Raw genomic sequence first — 27,419 nt, forward strand, 5'->3', positions numbered from 1 at the left:
ATTATCGGGATTTGAATTAACAGGGTTCTACTGTATTATGATGGCAGTAGGAGAAATTCATACATTATCAGGTTATTTGTAACCCGAGAAAGATTAAATGGCAACACAAAGCGGCTGAGAGCGAAGTACCTTGGTCTGCAGGATCCGCAGGCCCCAGCTGCCCCAGGGGGCCCAGCCAGGGCACGGCATCGTCCCCGGGGGGCAGGCAGCTCAGCATGAGGTTGGACTTCTTCTTGGAGTCCGCCCAGGAGTGCACCAGGCCGTACCAGTCCTCACCCAACTGCACAAGAGCTGCCATGTTCTCCACCTGAGATATCCAGTAGAACAAGATTGTTATCGAGCGCTAATCGAATAATTCAGTTTTTGTGCAAATTCATTCAAACTACACGCCATATATCCATCTATGTTCACACCAAAAGACGGCCGGTAGCACGAGCGACGTATTTTCAATGCAACGGTCAGGTCAAGTCAATTTGAAACGGACAGTTTGTGTGGAGGGCTTTTGGATTGTTTGCCGTTATGTGACCTTTTTCTATAAAAATAGTACTGATTGGCTGAAAAACTAGCTAAATATATTCTAATACTCAGCAAAGAAACTGACTCTGAAGACACCCATTTTATTGAAACATAATGTTAAGAAATTGCAAGTTTAAGTTAAATGTTGATTTATGAAACTTGTATTTTTCTTCTTATGGTGGAGGCCAAAGTGTGTGACGCAGTTATTCAGTCTGAGTACGACAGCACTCGGTAAGTCACTTGGTAAGGTACACGCCTTCGGGAAAATGATGAAGATGACATTCTTCTATGAAGCTTTCCGTAGTTTGTATTTGTTATTGAAATGTTTAAAGTAACCTTTAAGGCTCCGTGCAGCAGGACACAGAAACTGGGCTTCCCAATGTCACTGGGATCTTCCTCGGGAGTGCTCGGAGCCTCTGTAGGCTCCCCCTGAAACAAAAAAAAAATCATTTTATTAGGGATAACCGGAGTATGGATTAGACTGAGCTGCAGAGGGGATCAAGGAGCAGGGGGAGTGGCGCGGGTGTGTCCCTGTCAGTGATTTGTCAATAAAGGCATCTGACAGTATACAGGCACCCCGCACTGTAATATCACAATTTAATGCTCTAGTAACTTAACTACATAATATACATCCCAAATCGGGTAAACAAAAGTTCGGGCTTGTTTATTTAGACACTTTTACAATACGCACTCAATTTTAGCGTCGCTACATCAGGCGATTCTTTCAAGAACAAACAGATCCTGCATAGAAAAGTCTCACAATGGACTGTGCTGAAAACCGTTGCCTTACTTCTTTCTGCGCAGGTTCTGGTTATTTTCATGTGTTCTCATCGGCGTTCAACGTACGACTGATGTTGTAGATTATTCAAAGCATTCTGGAACCCTTTTGGTGTTAAAAATGCAGTACATAACATGTTTTGCCTCCAGCTTGTCAAAATGATAACCAGATTCAATGTGAAGGGAAATCTATCAATGGTGTTCGTCTGTTTCATATTTTCAATATTATCTTCGTGAATGATAAAATGAAAATACATACATATCATAGAAAGTCAAAAACATGACATGGGTTGAAACAAATTGGCACAATGAATTTAAAACATTCACGGACACTTGCCGGGAAAACAGAGGTTCGCGATAAGACACATGCTTGGGTGTGGTACTAGCCATCGTAGAAGTGTTTGCGTTGACACAAAGACAAACTAATATCGTGTCCCTAACAAAAAGATGTATTTATACATCGTGTCATCTTGCAACTCCTCTAAAATGAAGTCCACAGATGTTGTATCCACGAAAGTGTTAACTAACATACTTTGCAAGTTAAATTATATCAAAGCTTCAAGCTCTGATAAAATATCAGATGAGAAAATTTTGATCTGTGCTGTTGAGATGGCAAATGACACGGGCCAGCCATGCTGACAACTGACTTAAACTCTATGGTTCTCATTTCTTCTTCTTCCTCTAGTCCTATTCGGATGGTGGACCCATGGATTCGACATTTCTGTCATGTGCCACTTCAATGAGTCTCTCCTCGCACATTGTCTAGAATCGCTTTCTCCAACATTGCAACAATGGACGTCTTATTGCTAAAATAGTCTTTTTACTGCTCATCTATAATACCCCCATTACACAAGTCAGTTACAAGCCATTACAAATTACTTGTGTATTGGCAAATACTAATAACATTACTGATGCGCATCTAGATATTTGGATAGGCCTATCAGTTTTGGGGCATTGCCAAAAAGTGGTAGGGATACTGAAGCGCTACTGATACTTGTGTGCGCTTGCCATCACTGTGCATCAGTATTTCTTGTGATCTAATTTAGACGACTTCTGCATAGTGTAGTGCTACGATGCATCCATCGCCACCAGCTACAAAGATGTCGCACCTCTGCCGCAAAAAGAAAATGTCCTAGCGACATTTATAGAGGCATATGAAACACGTGATCTGCTGTGGAACATGACTCACAAGGACTACAAAAATACACTCAAGAGAAATCGGGCTGTGTCCAATATCACTTGGCTTATTGCCGCTGGAGACAGAATTGCCGAAAACTTTAAATGCTCAAGGCTTCGCATAGAAACATAGAACTACAGCTGATTTTTCTTTGGGCATGATCGAAACTCTCGTGGCTGTATCTTGTTACATGTAAAATAAATAAATATAACCAAATATAGGAACTTGTTGAAATTCTCATTGGTTTTCCTTAAATATTTTTTTATAGTCGTGTGGATCAGTCAGCAAAATTTCATCCGTTAAATTCAAATGTGAGAATTTTTCTATTTTGAGAAGCCAGTCCTTCACCCATACTTTTACGCTTTTACGCGCCAAAATTATAGCAACACAAGCTTTTCACTTCAGATCCATTACATTAAAAACGTTTTGCGCAGGATTCGCAATATTACTGATGTCAGTATACTGAGATTGTGTAATGGCAGCAATACTGAGGGATGCTGTCAGTATACTGATCAGCAAATAATGAGGCAAAATACTGATTCGTGTAAAGGCAGGGTAAGTACGGGTTTGACAGTTCAACATCGACCTATTTTGTCATTTTTTATATTTCCATAATAATAATAGATATTTATTTAATACACTAGAAAACTCTAAATATGATATGTTCATGAATGGGCTAATTATTTGATTGATAGATTATCATTGAAACACGAACAAAGTCACGACTCAACACCATTATTATATTATATATGACTCGACCTGCACTCCAAGTTCATATTCAAATTACAGATAGATTAGGACAGTGAAGTCAAATGATTTTATACAGATTTCCCGGGTCTCAGTGTTGATACGCAGACCGATGTTGGTAACACAATAAATCAGATATAAGCTGGCAACACTGGCGCATCTCTCTATAATTGAAATTCCTAAACGTCAGACGGCTACATAAAAGTTAAAAATACTAATAAGTTGCCAGTGTCAAATTGAAATACTAACTTTAATATACATTGGCAGTCGGCATGTACTTTTTGACACTAAAAAGAATTACAGAATAGTTATAGTTCATGAGGAAGCTGGAAGGTCTATGGATCGTGTATACCACAAACATATGAATATATAGACTAGAAATTAAAGGTGAGGGGTAAAATCAACTGTTGAAGAACGAAGGGGGTAAAGCTGACTGTGATTCGTCAATAAATCAATCTGACAGTATATAGGCATCTCGCATTATAATATCACCATTTAGTTCTTAAAAGTAAAATCTGCTTTTGAATGAATAGACATTTTTACACAGGAGCGCAAATTACTCGCCACGTTATGAACAAATTTGCGAAGTCCAAATTCGGCAAAAAAAAATTTCTTCTATTTTCAGAGTCGAATATTTTGTTTACGTATTTAGTTAAGACACTTTTATAAGTGTTCATAATTTACTTCCCAGTAACAACGATGCGCACACTTGGGAATCGCTACATTCGACCAGATGTATCTCGATGTGATAGTATATGTTTCTACAACTGATTCATATTATACGATGTGAATAAGCTTAAAATGATGCTTACATATGGAATGTGATACGACAATTGGGTTTATTCTCTTTTTCACATCTATTTTTACAAGTTTTCGTATAACAAGCCACTATTTTGCCGTGTTATTTCATAAAATGCTTCGACCATAGCTCGACGCTAGTTCGAACAGGAATGATGACGTCACATTCTCAAGATTCACGGGAAGCCATACGAGAGCCCAGCCGGCTCCAATGGAACCGGTATGGGGAGTGGGGAATAATACGCTTTTAATCACTTAGGGCAGGTCTACTAATATTCATATGTCTATGGTGTATACAATTTCTTTCAGTTCTAGGAGCTTAGTTAGTTCACCACAATTTGCCAGTTATTTTGACATTATCCAAAAAAATTGTGCATATTGACAGCTTATCTGACACCTTGGAGAGCAGCGGCTTTTGTCTACCAACTGTCAGAATCATATTCTGACCGTCCTCGCAAATATCGCTAACCGACCATAATAGATGACAAATTTGATCAATATTGTATTGACACAGGGCTTTATCGATCGTCCATGCTAGACCTCCTGGAGTCGCTAGACGAGCCCCAAAAGATCACAACCCACACTTCTGACTGGTCTACGGGCATAGTGTGGATTTCTAGACGGCAGTCTGCTTTGTAACGCAATTGCCTGATAAGCCCCTGGTCCTGTTTCATCAGTAACAGGAGACTAAATAACAAGAAAACGAATACGATCATACAACATTGGTGGGTGTACCTACCTTGACGGGTGTGGTGGGTGGTTTAGGGGTGGCCAGCGTCACGGGGGGAGGGATGGGCAGCACCAGGTGTCTGCTGAGAGCCATGGGGGAACCTGGGAGTAAAAATAATCAGAGATTAGTACAACAGCTAACAACAATTACAATCTAATTTGGGAGACGGATTGGGAACAGTTTATCAGTTGACCAACACCTCTGCCATAGGTTACCCCAAGTGTTTTCTTTACGATTAATGACTTAGCAGGGGTGCCCAGTTTCATAGAGTGAGATTTGTTCAGGATGCGCTTGCCCACCAGTTAGACGGATTCACGCAGAACTCACTTCCTCACCAGAACGTCCTCTCCTTCCTTTCCTTAAAAATACTCTCCACACAGCATCCCCAAATACATAGGCCCTGAGGGAAATTATTTTCGTTTTATTCTCCTGTGTTATGTTAACATTGAAAATAAAATAAAAAACTAATGAGGATAAAGAAAAAAGGTGAAATCTATAATCTCTGCAATACATTTATGTGCAGCGGTTCAAACCACTCAAGCGATATAGCTACCCAAATTTAGGTAGGTATTTTTACGAATTATAAATGTAACCATTTTTATTTATAAAACCTAAGAATGTGGGATCTAAGAGTCATTAACAACTTAATTGATAGTCCTGCCATCGTTGCCACCATTAAATTCCATGTGCCGACTAGGAACACAAGACAAAATGTAACATTCTTCTGCAATACATACACAACCAACTATCAGACACACTCACTAACCAATAGGATGCATTTATATTTATTTATTTATTTATATATATAATTAGTACATTTATTTATAACAATTACAGGTAATAAAGCCTAAGACGTTATAATTGTACCATTTATGCAGTGTATATGCAATGCCAAAAATCTCGTAAATGCGCTATAGGACACAAAAAATAAATCTAATTTCTTATCTACCGCATTCAAAAAGCACGTAGCTCTCCCCACAGGTGAGTTCATTAATAAATTAGTGCGGCTTGCTCTACTATATAGAAGATTGTGATGACGTCCTCGAGAGTGAGACTCTGGTACAAAAAAATTTAATTGGGCCAGTATCTCATTATTAGATAAGTGACCGTTTATTAGTTGGAAAAAATATTTAAGCAAAGCAATACCTCTACGTGTCTCTAGGGAGTGGTAATTGGTCATGCCTAATATATAAATCGATGGGTAAAGCCAAGGGTAACGTCCATAGAGCCGCGAGAATAAAAACCTTAAAAATTTTTTATGGACTCTTTCAATGCGTAAAGTGTATGTTAATTCATGTGGAGCCCAGATGATCGAGTTTGATTCAAGTACACTTAGGACTAGTGTGTTATATAATAACGTCAGTGTTTTTGTGTTACGAAACGGATATGAGTTTCTAATTACGAAGCCGAGAAGCCTGTATCCTCTGCTTATTAAATCATCGATGTGTTGGTGAAAGGTTAGTTTGCTGTCGTAAATAACTCCTAGATCTTTGATTTGATTTAGGTGTTGGAGAATAATTTCATTGATTGTATATTCAAATACATGCGGTTTCTTTGATCTTGTATAGGAGACGATATTGCACTTGGGTGTACTGAAGTTCAAGCCATTTATTTTGGCCCAGTTTGAGACGCAGTCAATGTCACGTTGAAGGAGAATACAGTCAAGATGGTTTTTTATTGAACGATATAGTTTCAAGTCATCTGCAAATAGTAAATACAGCGAATGTGTGATGACTGAACCAATATCGTTGATAAAAATCAGAAACAGAAGTGGTCCAAGGATAGACCCCTGAGGAACTCCAGAAAAAACTGTGAATTCCAAAGAACTGGAACCCTTATAATAAACAAACTGTCTACGATTTCGAAAATATGAAGCAAAAAAACAGAGTAGTCTTTTGGAAAAACCAAATGAAGCTAGCTTATTTAGAAGAATGTCGATGTCAACCTTGTCGAATGCTTTTTCCAGGTCGAAATAAGCAACATCCACCTGTCCCCGATTGTCGAGAGTTTGTGATAAGAAATCTGAGATGCATAAGAGGTTTGATGTTACTGACATCTGGGGTCTAAAACCATATTGACGGTCATCAAGAATTGGATTAACGTGATTAAGTATATATTTATGTAGAATTTTCTCGAATATTTTCATGATGGAACATAGAACGGCAACTGGTCGATAATTCCGGATATCGCGTTTATCTCCCTTCTTGTAGATAGGGGTTATTTTAGTTAATCTCCAGATGTCTGGGAGAATCCCGTTTTTTAGGCAAACATTGAAGAGATGACATAATGGTGGTATTAAAAGGTCGGAACAACCCTTTAGTATAAATGTTGGAATATTGTCAGGACCGATGGAGTGAGGTTTCTTTAAATTTGAGAGTGCCTCCTTAACATCTTTTTCTGAAATACTGACCAGGTCGAATGAGGGCCCAATCTGTACAGTGTGAAGGGTAGAGTCAATATTGAGAGTTGGTTGGACATTTTTGTAAACAGATGAAAAAAAGGTCGCAAAACTATTTGCGATTTTATCATCAGTAGTCAATTCCTCTCCGTCAAGAATCATAGACTTAAATGAGTTGTTGGATTTTTTTAGATCCTTAATGTACTTCCAAAACTGTTTGGGATCGATAGATAATTTTTCTTCCATTGAAGTTAAATGATTTTTAAAAGCTTCACTGATTTCATGTTTTACGATGGAGCGATAGGCTGAAAAACTAGCATAGTCCAAGTTGTGACGTGTTTTTTTCCATCGCTTATGAAAAATATGTTTAATTTTAATATTTGAAATAATACTATTGGTGTACCACTTAGGATATACTCTGTGTGCCGTAGTGCGAGGTGTGGAAATGGGTATACACTTGTCGAATATATTGTAAATTGAATTGTAAAAATTTGTACATAATGCATTTATATCTGTTGAACTTTGGCAGACCGGTTGCCATGAGCATTCAGAAAGCAATTCATATAATAAGTGGAAATTTCCTTTGTTGAATCTCCATGCGTTTATGGTTCTAGCTCCATGATAGGAGGGAACTTCTATTGGACTTGGGTTTAGACATGAATTTGCAACACCTGAGTGAGTTTCACTAATACTTATAGACAAAGCAGGGTGGTGCTTGTCCTCGTTTGTAATAGGGTCATGACATTTCTCAACACACTTTATAAGATCCTTGGCATTACATAAAACTACGTCCAGAGTGTTATTATAATCATTACATATCAAGTTATATTCTTGCAAACCGTAGAAACATTTAAAATAGTTAAACATGTTCACAATATTGGAGTTACAGGAAGGGAGGTTCAAATCACCTAATATTAAGATATTTTTGTCACTGAGAAGATTATAATTACTTTCTATTTTTTCGAACATGTTGTAGTATAACGAAGTTGAAGAACGAGGTGGCACATATATCACACATACGAAAACAGTTGAAGATTTCAAGGATAGCTTCACCCACAGGGATTCAGTGTCGGGGAGGTCCATTGAAGAAATCCTCTCAGCATGGGTTACAGAATCAGCACGAACAGCCAGGACGACACCCCCCGCTCGTGTGAGGCGGTCACGACGAAAGACAACATAATTTTCTGGAAATAGCTCTGAATTATGCACACTTGGTTTCAGCCACGATTCAGTGATTGCTATTAAATCTAAGCTATCTCGAGCAAATAGGTTGTTTTTAAATATTGCCAATTTCGTATTTAGCCCTCGAACGTTTTGGTAATAGATAGAGAGGTTAGAATTACTTCTCACTCTTAGAGTGTTTCGTTTTATCATTGGTTGCAACGTTTCTCCGAAAAAACCACTCATTGAATGCAACATGGTTTGGCCATATGTTCGGGTCCATAAAAAATGAAAGCTTCGATTCCGGGACTCCAATCCGGAAAGAGGCGTAGTCAGCTTTGGCTGTCAATTTGACAACATCGTAAACAATTTCTTTGTTTATATTGAGAAGGAAATTTACAATATCCTCGACCGTAGTGTTGACATCGAATTGCCAGGCATGAATATACTTGCGCCTTTCAACGGCTATGAGGCCTTTATGCTCAGTCGCGGTACCATGAAGTACTGGTCGTCTTTTTTTCCTATGCGTGACTCGGCGCCAATTGGGGTTAGCCGAAGTGGAGGTATAGGCTTCTGTTTCCGATTTGGATTCTGCTGTATCGGTTTCTGCAGTCTTCGATGTTATAGTATCGGTAGGTTGGGCAACGGGAGTTGACATCTTCTTCGGTTTAGATGGGCCGAACATCGGAACCGATGGATCTGGAACAGATGATGCCATTGAAGCATATGTTGTAGCAGGTTGAGGGTCTACTTCCGATTGGCCCTTTTTTGTAGCAGATCTCGTGGTAATCTTACGAGCGTTGGGGCAGCCGACTAAGGCAGCTTGGGTTGTGGCAGGCGGTGGGCTAGCCGCTCTGTTTGTCTGTACATCGCTGGGCCCCGTTGGGAGCTGCGGGGCGGAGGGGGGCGAGCGTAGTAAAGTAGTGACCGCTAGTGCGGCGGCGGCAGGCGCGGCGGGCAAGACGCGCGGGTCCGGGGGGATCGGACCTGCGGCGTTCGACGAAGAGACACTGCATGTACATGTACACATTTTAACACTACCGACATACGTTGTCAGTAAATTTTTAAGGGAATTCTGTTCCCTTTCAAAAAACAACATTTTGTCACTCAAACTTTCAATCGTTTTCGTTAGTAGGTGAAGCCCAATCAAAATTGATTGGGCATGATCTGGGCAACAAGTTTGTGGGTACTATTGATATATTTATTGACTCCATTTATAGAATTGAGCGTAATCTATATCAGCACTTTGTTAAATCATACAAATTAGAGTAGCATTGGTAATGTAGTTTTAGTGACTTGTCTTATATGTAGTATCGTTCTAGTTTCAATAATATTTTAGGTTACTGTTATATTAGTAAAACATGTTTTTTTTTCCCATTATTTCTGAATTTCACCCTTTAAGGGTGTTGTTCTTGGCCATCATTTAAAATTACGGAGAAATGAAAGGTGAATTTAAATATCAATTTTATTTAAATTTTTTGCAAATTTCAAAATTATAATGAAAATTGGAGTTGAGTTCAGACTTAGAAGAGATGAGATGTTGAATGGAGGGGAGGCAATTTTAGATAAGGCTTGATAGAAGAGAGGATATTTGTTTAGAGAGGGACAACCAAAAAATATGTGATCTAAAGTTCCCACTTCTAGACCACAGAATGTACAATCTGGGGAGTCAAGGACGTGAATTGTGAATTTTAAAAAGATGGGAAGGAACGGAACAATGTCCGATCCTCATTCGAATAAGTGAAGAAATTTATTTTTTGGAAAAATGTGGGAATTGTTGAAACCACGGTTTTAATGGGATAGTCCTTTGTATTGAGGCATAGATTTAGGTTCATCAGCTTTAAAATACAGTAAGCAGTTCATATAAATTTCAGTGTAAATTTGAGGTATGGTCTTTGACTGATATGACTTTGGGAAATAGAGTAATTAGCTTGATTTACAAACTCTAGCTCCTTTGTAAAGATGGGAACAATGATTTTAGGGGTGATTTTATTGTTAGTTTTGCAGGAGATGGCTGCTTTTTAATCCTTCCAGAGGATTTGTTTGGACTTTATATGTTTTGTTTGGACACTTTTGTCATAGTGAGTTTATTTATAGAGTTGTTCTTATGGTTGGGAATGCCAGCATAAAAACGCTGCGCTTGTTTTTGGAAGAATTCTTTCAGCTTAGGGATGCCGGAGTCTTTGTGGATTTGGGATATCCTCATTCAACGTGGAGCACCGAAAGTTACTATTCGGATCGCTTTGTTTTGGAGGATTAAGGAGGTATGGTATTAATTAAATCGAATAACTGAATCGAAAAACGAATTACTGGAAGTCTCCATCGCTCGAGTGGTTACAAAAATGGTACATAATATGAGTCGTGTAATTTCTATACCCGCTATATCAACTTTCATTGATTTGGAGAAAACCGCAAAAAACTGTCACATCTCTAGCGTACATAAGTAAATGCATTACAATTTTTTATATAATGAATTGGAGTAATAAAATTTCGAAAAGCATTTATTTTTCTATATATGTCTAGCAATAATTAAGTAATTTCGATAAATAAAATGGATATAGCGGATTTTGATACTCACTTCGTGATTTTGAAAGTCAACTGAGCCGACATGGCGGATTTAGAAACTCACGCGTAGATCATTTTGACACACGAGCGTGGCGTCAGAGCGGCGGCCATATTGTATTTTGGCAAAATAACTGCTTGTGATTCGTTGAATCCGATATAGCGGGTTTTGATAGTAACTTTCTGTATGATATAGCGGATTTGGTTTCTCACTCGTAGTTTTCACATGGTTTTTGGTCGTGATAAGGAGGGTTTTGAAACTCAATTTTAGGCTCCTCTTGTTGCTCGCAAAAATGTGAACAAGATGTCATACTCAGATCATTTTGTCAAAAAATCGGATATAGAAATTATAGGATTCATATACTATATGTAGTTTCCTCAGAAGCTAGTTATATTCAGATAAATGATTTATTAATGCGAAATAGTATCTGTCCACCTGAGTGACCTGAAATTTGGCATTTTTGAGGCCAGTTTTAGACGTATGGACACTTTTCTAGAAAAAAACACAAATTGATTTTGAAAGATTGTTATTTTATCTAGTAAAGCAAGATGTAAATTTTTTTTTCAATAATATTATTTTCATATCATAATAAAGTGTTACCGTTGGACGTTAGCAGATTTGTTGCATTTTCAAAGGTGAATTTGTATTATACAACAAATATTTCAAATCGTATAATAATACAGTATAAACAATCAATAAATTATCTATCTAGTATGTATAAGAATTTTGTTTTTATTTCAAAAAAATTACTAATAAATAAATCCGAACACGCGTTTTGTGACGAAAATCCCTCAATTAGACTAGTTATTTATGGTCTTACAAATGGGTATACTTCAGATTTTTTTACAAAAATAATTTACCAAGACATTATTGAAACATTACAAATAATTTATGACCAAAAAATATATTCTTAAAGTATATAATAGTAATTAATTTCGATTCGCGTTTGTGCATTTTTATTAACTCGGCACAAGACAAAATTTTGTCATTCTCCGCCGCGACCGGGCGGCGAACGGACGTGTAGTCCACGCCGGTCTAGTTAATAACATTTTAAAGAAATTCCTTGCTTAAAAATGGGGAGGAAAATACCCTTGGAACAAAAGTTTTATTAGAAAACACAAATTACGACATCAAAAACGTACGTGGGAGATATATTTTCAAAAAAAACAAAGGTTAGTGGTATTTAATTATCCGTGTACATTGTACGTACTTATATGCTACAGGGTCATTCGAAAGAATCAGTAGGAATAAGCACATATTTTTTATAACATTTGGCGATAATTGTGTTGTTTAATTTCCAGGGAAAAGAATCAACTATGGACTATCAGGAGTTTATGTATGTCATCGATGTTTCGTGTATAAATGTTAAAACTTATGCCAAAGTACGTGAAACTGTTTGTGATTGGTGCTCAAAAAGTGCCACAAACCAAATGAATTTTGATTCGTGATGTGCGATTCAAATAATATTATTGTTCATAATTTCTATTTTATTGTCCAATTCACTATTACATTGGTATAATTCAACATATTTAATATTTTTTGTGTTACTTTTTGTCAGATTCATAATGTCATATTGTGAATTGAGTTTCTTGTTTTAAGAAAAAAGACGAGGTTATTTTTGACATACTAACCTATGATTTTTCAATCGAAATTTACCTGGTGAATTTAATAACATTTCGAAAATTAGACGAGTCAGGTCGCTCCGTTAACCATGAAAACAAATACATGAAAGCGATACAATATTATGCAATCGCATAACTACATATGTAGGTAGGTACCGTAGAAAATAGTTGGAAATAAAACCTAGTTATAATATATATACTACTTCAGTTTTAAGGAATAAACCCTCTTTTCAATGTCATACGTATCAAATCAAGTGATACTTTAAAGATAAGTATTAGAAATAAAACTTACCGGTAATACCTTTCGGACAAACGAATAAATATGTAAAACAAAAGGTTTTTACTCACTTTTGGAAAACCTATGTAAAATAAATTTAATCAAATTAAACAAATATTGGAAATTTTTTTATATCTACCATGTTAACACACTGCATTTGTATTTATTTATGTTTATGCACTCCGATGTATAATTTACAAATATGTATGTAACTACTTATTAGGAAGAAAGCTACAACCGAGAATTCAACAACAATAATTGTTATTTCATCGGAACCATGCTGTAGTTTTCGTCAGCCGCGCGGATGTACGGCTCGCAGTGGAATGAATTCGGTATTTCTGTCTCGTTCTAAAAAAACGTCCGATCGCGAGACCGTCTTTTAACGAAATTTGAATTCTCGTCTGCTGGTTAAGACGCCTTAATAGTATCTTAAGGATACGCTGGAGTTCAAGAGGTTAAGACTGGTAACGACTCACCTATATCTTGCATGGAGATGAAGCCACAGATCTCCAGCGTGGGGGACATAGTCAGCTTGGTGGTCTCAAAGTCGGTGGTGTGCGTGTGTGGCAGGGGGGCGGGTGCTAGCGTAACGCGCGCCTCCAGCGAGCCGCATCGCAGCGTGCCCCGCCACGCCATCAGCTGCTCCGAGCATAGCTTCCGGAACATTGCCAACACCTGCCATACACAGGACATGAAACATTCATGAGAATTCTTATTTGTAAACTAGTGGTAAGTGATTGGTTTTCCTGTTTTCCTTCCTTGCATACCTTGTTCATTCCGACACATAATATCACTTGATGTTAATCTGAAGCTGTAATTGGTTAACAGTTTGGGATACAACATAAGGTCTGCCACTGAGTTTGCCACAACTTTTCAGGGGAGTGTCGTAAGTGAGGCATACCTTCTATCACCTTCACTCCATATTGGTTTCCTGGATGTGAGGCAGTTTTAACAACTTTAATAAATTACTCAAGTATCTACTCTCATGGCAGCATTCCAATATTGAGGTTAAGTAGAGACATGACAGACTGCGTAATACTCACGGAGAGCATGCTGAGAGGGCCCTCGGGGATGTGGAGGGAGCCAGACGGTGCGGTGCCGGGGCTGCCCACCCTGTCGATGAGACGCTTGTACACCACGCTCGCTGCAACACACATTCAATTAGTCAAATGAAACGAACAGAGGCCGGGCCTGCAATGGACGGAGCCGCTGTTTAGGACAGGGAAGCTGGAGGTGCCTGATCGAAGCCCGACCCACTTATGACAAGGGAAAGAAGATGATGAAATATCAGATACGATACGAGAGTGAAAAGATCGCCCTTCGGCGAACACATTTCGGCTGGGTATTTTTTGCGCTGAGTCTGAGTCCGCCTATCGGTATTTGCTCACGCCTGCTTTCTTTAAATACGCCCGACATCTCTCACTCGCTAGCACATAGGAATTGAGTGGGTGCGGAACGGAGAAAGAGATTCGAATTAGATTTCACGATCATAAAAACCCTCATTCCAGGAATTGAATTATTTCACTAACAAATAATATACTATCCTTTTGTTGAAATACCAATGTAAACGAAAGGAAAATAAATTTTTAAAAAGACTTGCATTACGATTCGATAATTATGTAGACATAATTGGGACCTTTACATAGAGATTGGTATATAATATTCATGTAAAAACATTGAATAATTCTGTCTTTTCTGCCATTAAAATGAGGCCGGCGCAAAAGGTAGAAATACCTTTCCCGTCCGAAGTGTTTTAAGCTCCATCACTTTGAATGTTTGGTTAGTTGGTCGAGTTCCCGCCCAGACGTAGCGATTTCAATTGTCCGCTGTATAAGTCCTCTATCATTGCACAAAAAAAATTCTCTGCTTATAACGATGGTCGTACAGGTATAGGTCACGGGTTCAAATCCCGGCTTGCCCAAGTAAATTTTATTGGATTAATTTGTGTTATTTGACAATTTATTAATTTCAAATAATAAACATGTTCCAGAGTGGAAGATACTCTCAGTATCGACCTGGTGTAAGACGATCATTCAGAATTGAAGCGTTGCTTGAAATGGCTTTAGCCATGATTGGTGACCAGATTTAAATAGCCAAGTATTTCACAATCGACTTCCACATACCCTTCACCCTGACAACATATCCCAATTGATGATGCCATGGTCTCACTGGCTCTAGATGGTTGCTAGCAGTTGGGACTGTTGTTCGGTAAAAGACGAGAAATCCAAAAAAATTGTCCAATACAAAACCTGGAAATATCTCTCTGAGAGAGTAGAGCAGACATTTTATTTTGTCTATGATTAATGGTGATGTTTGGTACTTACAAGCGACGAGCGAGGATTCATTTGGGGCCACGACGCAGACCACGTGCAGCGAGCAGGGGAAGCTGGGAACTGGGGACGGGGAGACGGCGTTTATCGCAGAACCCGAACATCCGTCCGTCACCTAAAATAATAAATAACGAATTAATTTAACTATCAAAATAAAAACTACTTCCAGTTCCTCTCTAAATTCCCGTCTCCGAAAAAATATTGCCTAGTGAGGTAAAATAATAAACGTCCAGATTGCCAGTATACCAATACACGCAAACGTAACATAAAATGAATATAAGTATTAATATACATTTTGCCCGCTAAGCGCAGAATTCCCACACAGAATCGCTATAGTTCCCGGTAAATAGACGTTTCTTGTTCTAATTCAGTTGATACGAAGTGTTATTTCAAAAATTTTGGCATACTTAGAAGTAAGCGAAGTATGGATATTTTACTTAACCGTTTGAGTGCCAAAAAATTCATAAGCAGGGTACTCACCTAACCGTGTAACATGTAACGTATCTGATACTGTGTCAAGTGAGTACGTAGGCACGAGCCTACTGCGAGCCGCTCGCGGGTGGAGCGCAGTGTGCTCGCAGTGACCCTGTTTCACTGCGAGCACACTGCGATCACTAAAGGCGGATCCGGGAGCTCGTAGCTGGATACGCGGTTACCGTGGACGAGCCGTACCCACTTGCAGATTGATACAGTACCAGATACGTTACATGCTACACTCTTGGTGAGTACCCTGCTATACAGTTGCTTGTAAAATGCCACCAAAAAAACATTATTTTTTATGAAACTATATATTTTTTTAAAACCCCATAAATTCTTTGAATTTTCAAGGATTTCGATGATTTTTTCGGTGTTTTATTAAAGAATATTGGTTTAGAATCACGCGGAGGAGGATCCCGAAGTCCAGGCGTTTCGAAAAAATGAGAATTTTCGGTAGAAAAATTGGTTCCGGGAGGTACATTTGAAAATGAGTAATTTCCGGTGTTACTCTCCATTTCTTGGTCACGATCCGAAGAATTACTCGAAATTCGCATCCTGCGGTTGGGAAACACAGGTATGACATCACTGACATCACTCTCATCAGAGCTACTCTTACTCGAACTTGAATTAGAGGAGTGGAAATCGTCGCTCCCGCTGTCAGACATTTCAGAGACGTTATATTTTTTCAATTAACTAAAATAAAACAAATAATAAATGAATCTGAAATTTAAACGGTTTACTACGATCTTACAACTATTAAGATAATATTAGAATAATATTTACCAACGCCGCAGCACCACACCCGACGTACGCGCGAATCAGAACACGACTGACGCAATCGACGGAAATCGACGATCGGCAATCTTCGTTAAAACACGAATCGACGAAAGTCGACGATTGGCAATCAAACGGTTAATATCAAATCGATGAAAAGAATCGTCAATATTGTATTGAAAAAATGAATTATTGTCAGTATCATATTGATGGAATCAATTGTTAATATGATATTCAAGAAATGAATTATTGTCAGTATCATATTGATGGAATCAATTGTTAATATGATATTCAAGAAATGAATTATTGTCAGTATCATATTGATGGAATCAATTGTTAATATGATATTCAAGAAATGAATTATTGTCAGTATCATATTGATGGAATCAATTGTTAATATGATATTCAAGAAATGAATTATTGTCAGTATCATATTGATGGAATCAATTGTTAATATGATATTCAAGAAATGAATTATTGTCAGTATCATATTGATGGAATCAATTGTTAATATGATATTCAAGAAATGAATTATTGTCAGTATCATATTGATGGAATCAATTGTTAATATGATATTCAAGAAATGAATTATTGTCAGTATCATATTGATGGAATCAATTGTTAATATGATATTCAAGAAATGAATTATTGTCAGTATCATATTGATGGAATCAATTGTTAATATGATATTCAAGAAATGAATTATTGTCAGTATCATATTGATGGAATCAATTGTTAATATGATATTCAAGAAATGAATTATTGTCAGTATCATATTGATGGAATCAATTGTCAATATGATATTCAAGAAATGAATTATTGTCAGTATCATATTGATGAAAGGAATTGTCAATATAATATTCAAGAAATGAATTATTTTCAGTATCATATTGATGAAAGGAATTGTCAATATGATATTCAAGAAATTAATTATTTTCAGTATCATATTGATGAAAGGAATTGTCAATATGATATTCAAGAAATTAATTATTGTCAGTACCATATTGATGAAAGGAATTGTCAATATGATATTCAAGAAATTAATTATTGTCAGTATCATTTTGATGAAAGGAATTGTCAATATGATAGTAAAGAAATAAATAATTATTGTCAGTATCATTTTGATGAAAGGAATTGTCAATATGATATTCAAGAAATGAATTATTGTCAGTATCATTTTGATGAAAGGAATTGTCAATATGATAGTAAAGAAATAAATAATTATTGTCAGTATCATTTTGATGAAAGGAATTGTCAATATGATAGTAAAGAAATAAATAATTATGGTCAGTATCTCGATGAAAAGAATTGTCAGTATCGTATTGACAATATCTTTGATTGCATGTAGGTGGGGTTTTTCCAGTAATATTCAGCCATTTTGAATTAGCGCAAGATGTCCGGAAAGGTCGTATATACCTTTAGTAGTTTGAAAGCGATCCATTTTCTATAATAGAACTTGTCAATTCATCCGGAAACATCCCAATTTATACAAGAAACTTTTAAATTCAATACAAACTCGTCCAAAGTATATTCCGCCATTTTGAATTTTAAGTAATCTATATTAATATTCAACATGTCTGGAAAGGTTGAAACTATTTTAACTAAAATAATTGAATGTAATAGTGTATTTAGAGATGCCCCAGTTCATATTAAGCCGATTCAAAAAAAGAAAATGTTAAATTCAATCCATTATTCCAGGTCATACGGCCATTTTGAAATGGCACAATATGTCTGAAGAAGCTGCACCTATACTATTGGCTCCAAGACTGTTTAGTAGCAATTTATTTCTTATTTCAGCGCCTATTTAATCTTACAACATTTACAAAACAAGACTTGATATTGTGTCCAAATATTTCTACTCTTATTCAGCCATTTTGAATTTTAGATCATTGAGACATTTTCTCAGATCTCATCCATTTTAACACAATTTTAATGAATTCATAAAGAAAAACTATTATTAAAGAATTGCATAAAATCACTTACTCTTTTAGCTATTCTCAATTCAAAATGAAACCCAGATGGCTTCAGTTTTTTTCAGTTTTCTCATTTTTATCCAATACTAATCCATTTTAAAACATTTGGGCAGGTAAATAATCCATTATAATGAACGAAAACGACAGGGAACTTACCAGAACAATGTGGTTGTGCGTCTGGTTGCCCCATTCAGACAGCACCATATGGTAGGCCCCTTTCAGGGCTCCCTCCAGACATGTCTTGTCGAAGTCCTCCAGCTGCCGAAGTTTCTGTCTAATCGCGTCGTAGTCCCGAGTAAAACCGCTCACAACTGCGAAAATTTATTAAGAAATAAACGAAATGCAGACAATTCAAGACCTCTGTTCTTCAAACGTAGTTAAAAGACTGAGAGCGATCGGAATCGGCACTTGTTGAGCGTCTGGATGCTGCAGAGAGAATGATTGATTTACCTGGCCACCCGGGAGATGTTTACCCCTTAAATCATTATTAAAACCTGCGCAAAACCTGCAGTCAGCTTCCACTGCATTTCAATCAATAATGCACCGCGCAATTTCCATTGGAAGGGGTAAAATACCCGGGACGCTGCAGCAGCCACCCTCCCCACACCATTACACCACGCAAAATATCATATTTATAGAACATGGCCACCTATCTATCCATAGAATTCAATATTATTATAAAAAACACAACACAGCAAACGTCGTAAGTCAAAAGAATTATTGTATTTACCTTCGTAGAGAGATGAAAACGCCACCAAAGATACAAATTCAAGCTTGGAATTAGCCGCCAAATGATCCAGCAACACATTGACACCGGCAACGGCCAATGTGAATCTCGTGTGATTTTTTCCCGGCTCTTGGGTCACCACCGGCCGAGACATCGATAGCGAAACATCAAGCAATACAACGATCGGCATATTAGCGTGATCAGTGAGAAAAAGCTCTAAACAATAAAATAAAATGACATTCAATTCGCAAATCAATCGGCAAACTCGAATTTCAGGCCGCGAAATTATGTGTCAATATTGCCAAAACGAGTGACAGAAAGCAACATAGATAAAAAAACAAAGTGAAAAATATCATAGACAAGAAGTATCAAGAAGACAAGCTACAAAATTTATAAAAAATATCTATGAATAGTAAAAAATAATAGGGTTATTTGTTTTTTACAATACAATGAGAAAATATGTGTCCTTCATGTGGTACTCGATCCAAAAGTCATATTAGTAATTACACATATCTTTTGTTATACTATTTAGTTTGTACAAATAAAATTATATATTCCATTGCAAAAATACCTGTTTAAAAAAAAACAATTTATTGCATGGCAAGTAAAAATAAAAAATATTTACGAAATAAGCTTAAAAATATATTTAGAGGAATCGAATGGAAAAAATGAATTCTCCTTCATGGTTTTAACATGATTTCAATGTGGCATAACTATAGCATTCACATGGGAGGGGGTTCACCTTGGTGGGGAGGGGGGGTGGAAAATTTATTTATTGTTTTTTGGGACCTCTAGTTACCGCAAATTTATTATTTACGTGACATTGATACAAAATATTGTGCAAATAAAAATAATAACCAACACAGTGGCCAATTTTGAATTTGAAATGGCCATTTTCAAAATCCAGAAATAAGCTCTGTTTATTTATAATATTAAAATATACTTAACCCTGTTTCCGGTGCCATTTTTGACTCGGGATAGACATCCAAATTTATAGAGTTGCCCAAACATGAAATTCGGGTTTCACTTCAACGAGCTGGAGGCAAACCACGTGACCATATATTTGGGACCAGTAAGGGTTCGATATTGCTCTGAATAATCTACGACATCAGCCGTGCCAAGTCGTACGTTGGACGCCGAAGAGCGCACATTTAAATAAGCAGACCCTGCCCAGAAAAGAAAAGTTCCCTAACTAAAGTAAGGCAACCGTTTGCAGCACAGTCCATAATTGTGGAACTTTTCTGCGCAGGATCCGAATGGTCGTAAAAAAGGTTAAAAATAAACTGAACCGTCTTTAAATACGGTTGCATGGCGACGCAGAAAATGAGTGAGGTGGATAAATTATAACATTTTCAATGATATTCATAGAAAATCGCACTAATGCTCTGTCCAGGGCTTTTTAGGTCTAAGGTTTCGATGACTGTCCAAATGTGATTGGTTTATTTATGGTCCAAATTCAACTGTCGATAGTGGGCATCAGGGGCATTTCTCTCAGCTTTGGCCTTGAAACTCATTTGAAACCGCCACGCCCACCTCAAAGTTCTTATAGAAAACGAATAATATGGCTAAAAGCTCAGATCTCATTGGTTAGAGCAGAAGGATTGGTTTGATCTCTCGCTCTCTACCCAAATGACTCGTGTAACAGAAAGAGATGACGAAATTTTGTCGTTAGACTTTTTTCAAATCATTCAAACAAAATGAAAGTGGTTATTTTATACACGCGGGTTGTCATTTGCTGCCGAAATACTATAATTTCGCGTCGAAAATATTGCGTGATAAAGTTGTTCGTGATAAAAATACAATATAAGCCAGTATAGTGTTAGCGAGTTACAAACATATATTCAACCTACCTACGTAAGTTCAAGTTTAAAGTGAATTGACAGTTTTTAGGTTATTCGTTCGGTTTTTTGTTATAATATGTCTTCCTCCACAACGTATTAATGTTATTTATTATATCGACCAACTTATTCATGTTATTGATTAGTGTTATCCTGTATTATCTTATTGTTTTGGTGAAATTAAAGATTTTTAAACATATGTGACCATGAGTTCAAAATAGGCAGAAAAATGTCGGAATTCTTCGTCGTACTGTCGGACAATCATGTTTTGGAAATTTTCTTCAGTGATTTTGCAAATTTCTTGTCATTTTGGGTTTCTTCTTCTCAGGAAATGCACTGTAAAAGTTTATTTTCTTAGTCAGATGAACCTTGCCCTTGGAAAGCATTTCGACACTTTTCTGCTCAAGGACATTTTTATTTTTAAAATATTTTTTTGGCTAGTGAATGAATGGAGTAGGCCGAGAGCAATTATATTGTCTATGGTTGCATCTTATTTTTAGATGACCTTGAGTTTTTTCTACCTTGTCTACTGCTCTGCTCCGCACGGTAGGTACTGCTTGTAAATCTGTGGTTAAGTACTGTATAATTCCGTTAGATACAAAAAGCCCGAAGATATCGATCTAGAGCAAGGCTGCCCAACCCCAGGCCCGCGGGCCACAATGTGGCCCGCGAACGAATTATAAGTGGCCCGCGTGAACCATTTTCAAAAAACCCGCCAATCCGCCAATTTGAAAAGGTGTCGCGGGCCCGCGGTAAAACAAACAATGCAGCTTGCGCGCGGTCACCAGTGTTGCCAACGAAGGCGATTTATCGCTATTTAGGCTACTCAGAACGAGAATCAGTGACGAAAAAATCTAACTTGTTGAACTTACTTTTTAAAAAAAAATACACCGGTTTTTGATATAATATTTTTTGCGTCCGAAATGGAATCTTGTAGTTTTTGGGTGCGCGGAATTTTTTCTCAGCGAAGTTCCGTAACAACCCCCCCCCCCCATGGATTTCAAATATTTTGTGGGGAGCACTCATTTTGAATTTTTTTTGTGGGGAAATATGTTTTATAGAAATTCTCTAACAACCCCCATGGAAATAGGAACCGTCAGGTATTTAGTGGCCCGCCAGTGATTCAAAATCCTCAATTTCGCCCAACTGTTAAAAAGGTTGGGCAGCCTTGATCTAGAGAGTGGTATATTTATGCTCAGATCTCATTGGTTAGAGCAGAAGGATTGGTTTGATCTCTCGCTCTCTACCATAATGACTCGTGTAACAGAAAGAGATGACGGAATTTTGCCGTTTGACAGTTTTCAAATCATTCCAACAAAATGAGAGTGGTTTATTTATACACGCGGGTTGTCATTTCGCGTCGAAAATATTGCGTGTTAAAGTTGTTCGTGATAAAAATACAATATAAGCCGGTATAGTGTTAGCGAGTTACAAACATATATTCAACCTACCTACGTAAGTTCAAGTTTAAAGTGAATTGACAGTTTTTAGGTTATTACGTAACATACTTGGCATATGTCTTCCTCCGCAACGTATAAATGTTATTTATTATATCGACCAACTTATTCATGTTATTGATTAGTGTTATCCTGTATTGTCTTATTGTTTTGGTGAAATTAAAGTTTGGAAACATATGTAACAATGAGTTCAAAATAGGCAGAAAAATGTCGGAATTCATCGTCGTACTGTCGGAAAATCATGTTTTGGAATTTTTATGTAATTTTGGGTTTCTTCTTCTCAGATTAACAAGTTTCATCTTAAGGAAATAAACTGTAAAAGTTCATTTTCTTAGTCAGATGAACCTTGCCCTCGGAAAACATTCCGACACTTTTCTGCTTCAAGGACATTTTTATAATAGTTTTTTTGGGTTAGCTATTGCTCCCGCACTCCGAGCGATTCATTCGAATGGATCATTCGATTCTTTTGATGTTTCGGTTAAAAAAAATCGATTATATAAATATTTCGATCATTCCCATCACTACTCTCTACCATAAAATATTTTTTGGCTAGTGAATGAATGGAGTAGGCTGAGAGCAATTATGTTGTCTATGGTCGCATCTTTTTTAAATGCCCTTGAGTTTCCTCTACCTTGTCTACTGCTCTGCTCCGCACGGTAGGTACTCTTGTATATCTGTGGTTAAGTACTGTATAATTCCGTTACATACAAAAAGCCCGAAGATATCGATCTAGAGAGTGGTATATTTATGATGGGCATATTAGAGCCATAAATCAACTATATTAGAGCTTCTTACAAAATAAATGCCTCGAACGATGAAGATTTGTGGGCATTCAGTTTTGGATTGGGCAGCACTCATTGAAAAAATCATACCTCCGAATATTTATATGGAAACATATAAACTGCTTAATGTGGTTTAAAGCCAATGAATCGACCTATATTTCATCGTTTATATCATATTTGCGGTTCCATGATAACTCAACACAGTGACAATTCAACACACTTTTAAGTCATTAGAAACGATGAAAAAAAAATTAACCTAACCTAACATACTTAACCCAGTTAATAAAGTTTTTGTTTCATCACTTTCCATGACTTTATATAACTTTTTAAAAATGTGATGAATTATCATTGTGATGATTTATCCGGTCACCCATATTTGCAGGTTTAAAAAAAAGGTAAATATTCGGAGTCGCTGGACAGGGATTATATGAAATATTTTTAAATAAAACCTTCTGATTTACCTTAATTACTATAAAAGGAATCTGACTGCATTTGGGATATTGTTAATTTTAATTTTTAATTACGTAAATCGAAAATTCACTTTCGTTGTATGGGATGACAGCTGGAATTATTTCTGTTGACATTTTCTCTGGTTGGTATTCCTGATACGAGTAGCTAGAATTTGAATCATTTCAGAATGCAAATTCTAGTTAGGTACTGTTTTGGCCAAACTCTTTTCGAAATATTTTTATGTTACTTAAAAAACTTAAATCATTTATATTTAGGTATTATTATAATTATGGTTTTAGTTAACCTAAGCTATAGTAACCTAACCTATAATAATCAAACCTAAACTAACCTAACCTAAATCTTAATCTAACCTATATCCTAACCTAACCCATAATAATCCAACCTAACCTAACCTATAATAATCCAACCTTACCTAACCTAACCTATATCCTAATAATAATCCAACCTAACCTATATCCTAATAATAATCCAACCTAACCTATAATAATCGAACCTTACATACAATAATCCAACCTAATCTAACCTATAATAATCCAACCTAACCTAACCTATATCCTAATAATAATCCTACCTAACCTATAATAATCCAACCTAACCTATAATATCCAATCTATCCTAACCTTGTAGCAGTCTCGCCCGTTTAAGTGCCTACCTTACCGACAGTCAGCATTCTCAAGTTGCCGTCTTGTTTTGCGAACTAATCTGAAAGGCGCTGCGCTGCATGGAATTGTTGGTTCGGTCAGTTGTGGTTCGAAACTCGTGTGACAAGGAACGGTGAAAGGCTTACCGACCTTGGCGGACCCTGAATTTACGTAAGAGGCCCTTTTATTTGAGATTGACATATTTTTAGTTTATTAGGGATTACACTGATAATTTATAAATTTGTTCAGAATTATCTAATTCTGAGCTGGCGCCCATTTATTCTTATAGCATCATTTATTCTTTGTAAAATCTTCAACTGACATGACTTGCATTTTTTAATTATCGAGCATTTCTGTCTCGACACGCTTTGAGATATAACCTTTATATTGAGTCTCTTGTTTCTTTTATTATTTCTTAGAGCTATGTGTTTAGAAACCGCATTTTATAAAAATAAATCTTATATTTGTTATAAGAGTTTTATTACTGGTGCAAGCATTTAATCTACCCACATATATCTTGAGTTCCTTTTGAGAAGTATTCAATACAGGTAAGATGAAATGTAACAATTTTTTTTTTTTCAACAAATATATATGCCCGGCTAGCTCAGTCGGTAGAGCATGAGACTCTTAATCTCAGGGTCGTGGGTTCGGGCCCCACGTTGGGCGCCAATTGTAACATTTCATCTTACCTGTATTGAATACTTCTCAAAAGGAACTCAAGATATATGTGGGTAGATTAAATGCTTGCACCAGTAATAAAACTCTTTTAACAAATATAAGATTTATTTTTATAAAATGCGGTTTCTAAACACATAGCTCTAGGAAATAATAAAAGAAACAAGAGACTCAATATAAAGGTTATATCTCAAAGCGTGTCGAGACAGAAATGCTCGATAGTTAAAAAATGCAAGTCATGTCAGTTGAAGATTTTACAAAGAATAAATGATGCTATAAGAATAAATGGGCGCCAGCTCAGAATTAGATAATTCTGAACAAATTTATAAATTATCATTGTAATCCCTAATAAACTAAAAATATGTCAATCTCAAATAAAAGGGCCTCTTACGTAAATTCAGGGTCCGCCAAGGTCGGTAAGCCTTTCACCGTTCCTTGTCACACGAGTTTCGAACCACAACTGACCGAACCAACAATTCAATGCAGCGCAGCGCCTTTCAGAGTAGTTCGCAAAACAAGACGGCAACTTGAGAATGCTGACTGTCGGTAAGGTAGGTACTTAAACGGGCGAGACTGCTACAACCTAACCTAAATCCTAATAATAAACCAACCTAAAGTGTCAGCTACACTACTCGCTTCGACGCTTCGACGAAGTCCTCGACGAAGTTAGCCGAAGTTCGAAGTGCGTGCCCACACACTCGTGCAACTTCGCGAGTAACGCTTCGAGTCCTTTGACTCGGGCGCATTTACCGACAACAATCGGAAGTCGGGCGAAGCGAAGCGAAGTTGCCCGAAGCGAAGTGAAGTTCGTGCCCACACTATCGTATTCGGTCAACTTCGATCAACTTCGCGAGTAGTGTAGCTGGGCTTTAACCTAAAATAATCCAACCTAACCTATAATAACCTCACCTTTTTAATTTTTCTATTTTATAAAACATACCTAAATATCTTTATTTTATTTTTGGCTAGTTTGGCGAGTTTGGCTAAAATAGTACCTACCTACTATTTGCACGTGGTAAAAAATATAGCCATTCGTATCAAGAATACCAACAAAAGTAAATTTTATCAACAGAAACCATTGATTGTGATTGGTTTATTTATGACAGAAACCAGGGGCATTTAACTAAGCTTTGGCCTTGAAACTCATTTGAAACCGCCACGCCCACCTCAAAATTCTTATAGAAAACGAATAATATGGCTAAAAGCTCAGATCTCATTGGTGAGAAAGAGAAGAATTGTTTTGATCTCTCGCTCTCTACCATAATGACTCGTGTAACAGAAAGAGATGACGGAATTTTGCCGTTTGACAGTTTCAAATCATTCAAACAAAATGAGTGTGGTTTATTTATACACGCGGGTTGTCATTTGCTGCCGAAATACTATCATTTCCGTCGAAAATATTGCGTGTTAAAGTTGTTCGTGATAAAAATACAATATGAGCCAGTATAGTGTTAGCAAGTTACAAACATATATTCAACCTACCTACGTAAGTTCAAGGGAATTGACAGTTTTTAGGTTATTCGTTCGGTTTTTTTAGCAATGCTTCATACTTGGCATATGTCTTCCTCCACAACGTATAAATGTTATTTATTATATCGACCAACTTATTCATGTTATTGATTAGTGTTATCCTGTATTATCTTATTGTTTTGGTGAAATTAAAGATTTTTAAACATATGTGACCATGAGTTCAAAATAGGCAGAAAAATGTCGGAATTCTTCGTCGTACTGTCGGACAATCATGTTTTGGAAATTTTCTTCAGTGTTTTTGCAAATTTCTTGTCATTTTGGGTTTCTTCTTCTCAGATTAACAAGTTTCATCTTAAGGAAATGCACTGTAAAAGTTTATTTTTTTAGTCAGATGAACCTTGCCCTTGGAAAACATTTCGACATTTTTCCGCTTCAGGGACATTTTTATTTTTATAATAGTTTTTTTGGGCTAGTGAATGAATAGAGTAGGCTGAGAGCAATTATGTTGTCTATGGTCCCATCTTTTTTTAAATGGCCTTGAGTTTCCTCTACCTTGTCTACTGCTCTGCTCCGCATGGTAGGTACTGCTTGTATGCTGCTTGTATATCTGTGGTTAAGTACTGTATAATTCCGTTACATACAAAAAGCCCGAAGATATCGATCTAGAGAGTGGTATATTTATGATTCCAGCTGTCATCCCATACAACGAAAGTGAATTTTCGATTTACGTAATTAAAACTTAAAATGCTAAAATTAAAAATATCCCAAATGCAGTCAGGTTCCTTTTACAGTAATTAAGGTAAATCAGAAGGTTTTATTTAAAAATATTTCATATAACCCTTGTCCAGCGATTCCGAATAATTACCAAAAAAATTTTAACCTAACCTAACATACTTAACCCAGTTAATAAAGTTTTTGTTTCATCACTTTCCATGACTTTATATAACTTTTTAAAGATGTGATGATTTATCCGGTCACCCATATTTGCAGGCTTAAAAAAAAAATTAAATACATTTGAAAAAATTGTCTACCTAAATT

The 27,419-nt window shown here is 36.7% G+C and overlaps 1 protein-coding gene and 1 non-coding gene across 2 annotated transcripts in view; one reads left to right on the top strand and one right to left on the bottom strand.

Annotated features, from left to right (window-relative positions):
• The window catches only part of IntS14 (integrator complex subunit 14), a 226,276-nt gene extending 206,912 nt beyond the window's left edge, over positions 1-19,364 (bottom strand). Inside the window, exons 1-8 of the mRNA XM_089648835.1 lie at positions 19,051-19,364; positions 18,477-18,631; positions 15,091-15,211; positions 13,810-13,910; positions 13,243-13,441; positions 4,755-4,846; positions 853-945; positions 130-307 (exon numbers count right to left, since the gene is read on the bottom strand). Of these exons, the coding sequence (XP_089504961.1) occupies positions 130-307; positions 853-945; positions 4,755-4,846; positions 13,243-13,441; positions 13,810-13,910; positions 15,091-15,211; positions 18,477-18,631; positions 19,051-19,237 (1,126 nt within the window). The 5' untranslated portion in view covers positions 19,238-19,364. The remainder of the gene's footprint in view (positions 1-129; positions 308-852; positions 946-4,754; positions 4,847-13,242; positions 13,442-13,809; positions 13,911-15,090; positions 15,212-18,476; positions 18,632-19,050) is intronic.
• A 5,465-nt stretch (positions 19,365-24,829) lies between these two features.
• Positions 24,830-24,902, top strand: TRNAK-CUU (transfer RNA lysine (anticodon CUU)). Its single transcript has one exon. It is a non-coding gene; the product is annotated as a tRNA-Lys (tRNA).
• The last annotated feature ends 2,517 nt before the right edge of the window (positions 24,903-27,419 follow it).

Source organism: Hesperophylax consimilis, chromosome 28 (assembly GCF_061612785.1).
Source record: "Hesperophylax consimilis isolate HC1 chromosome 28, BYU_Hcon_1.0, whole genome shotgun sequence".
NCBI classification, from domain to species: Eukaryota; Metazoa; Arthropoda; class Insecta; order Trichoptera; family Limnephilidae; genus Hesperophylax; species Hesperophylax consimilis.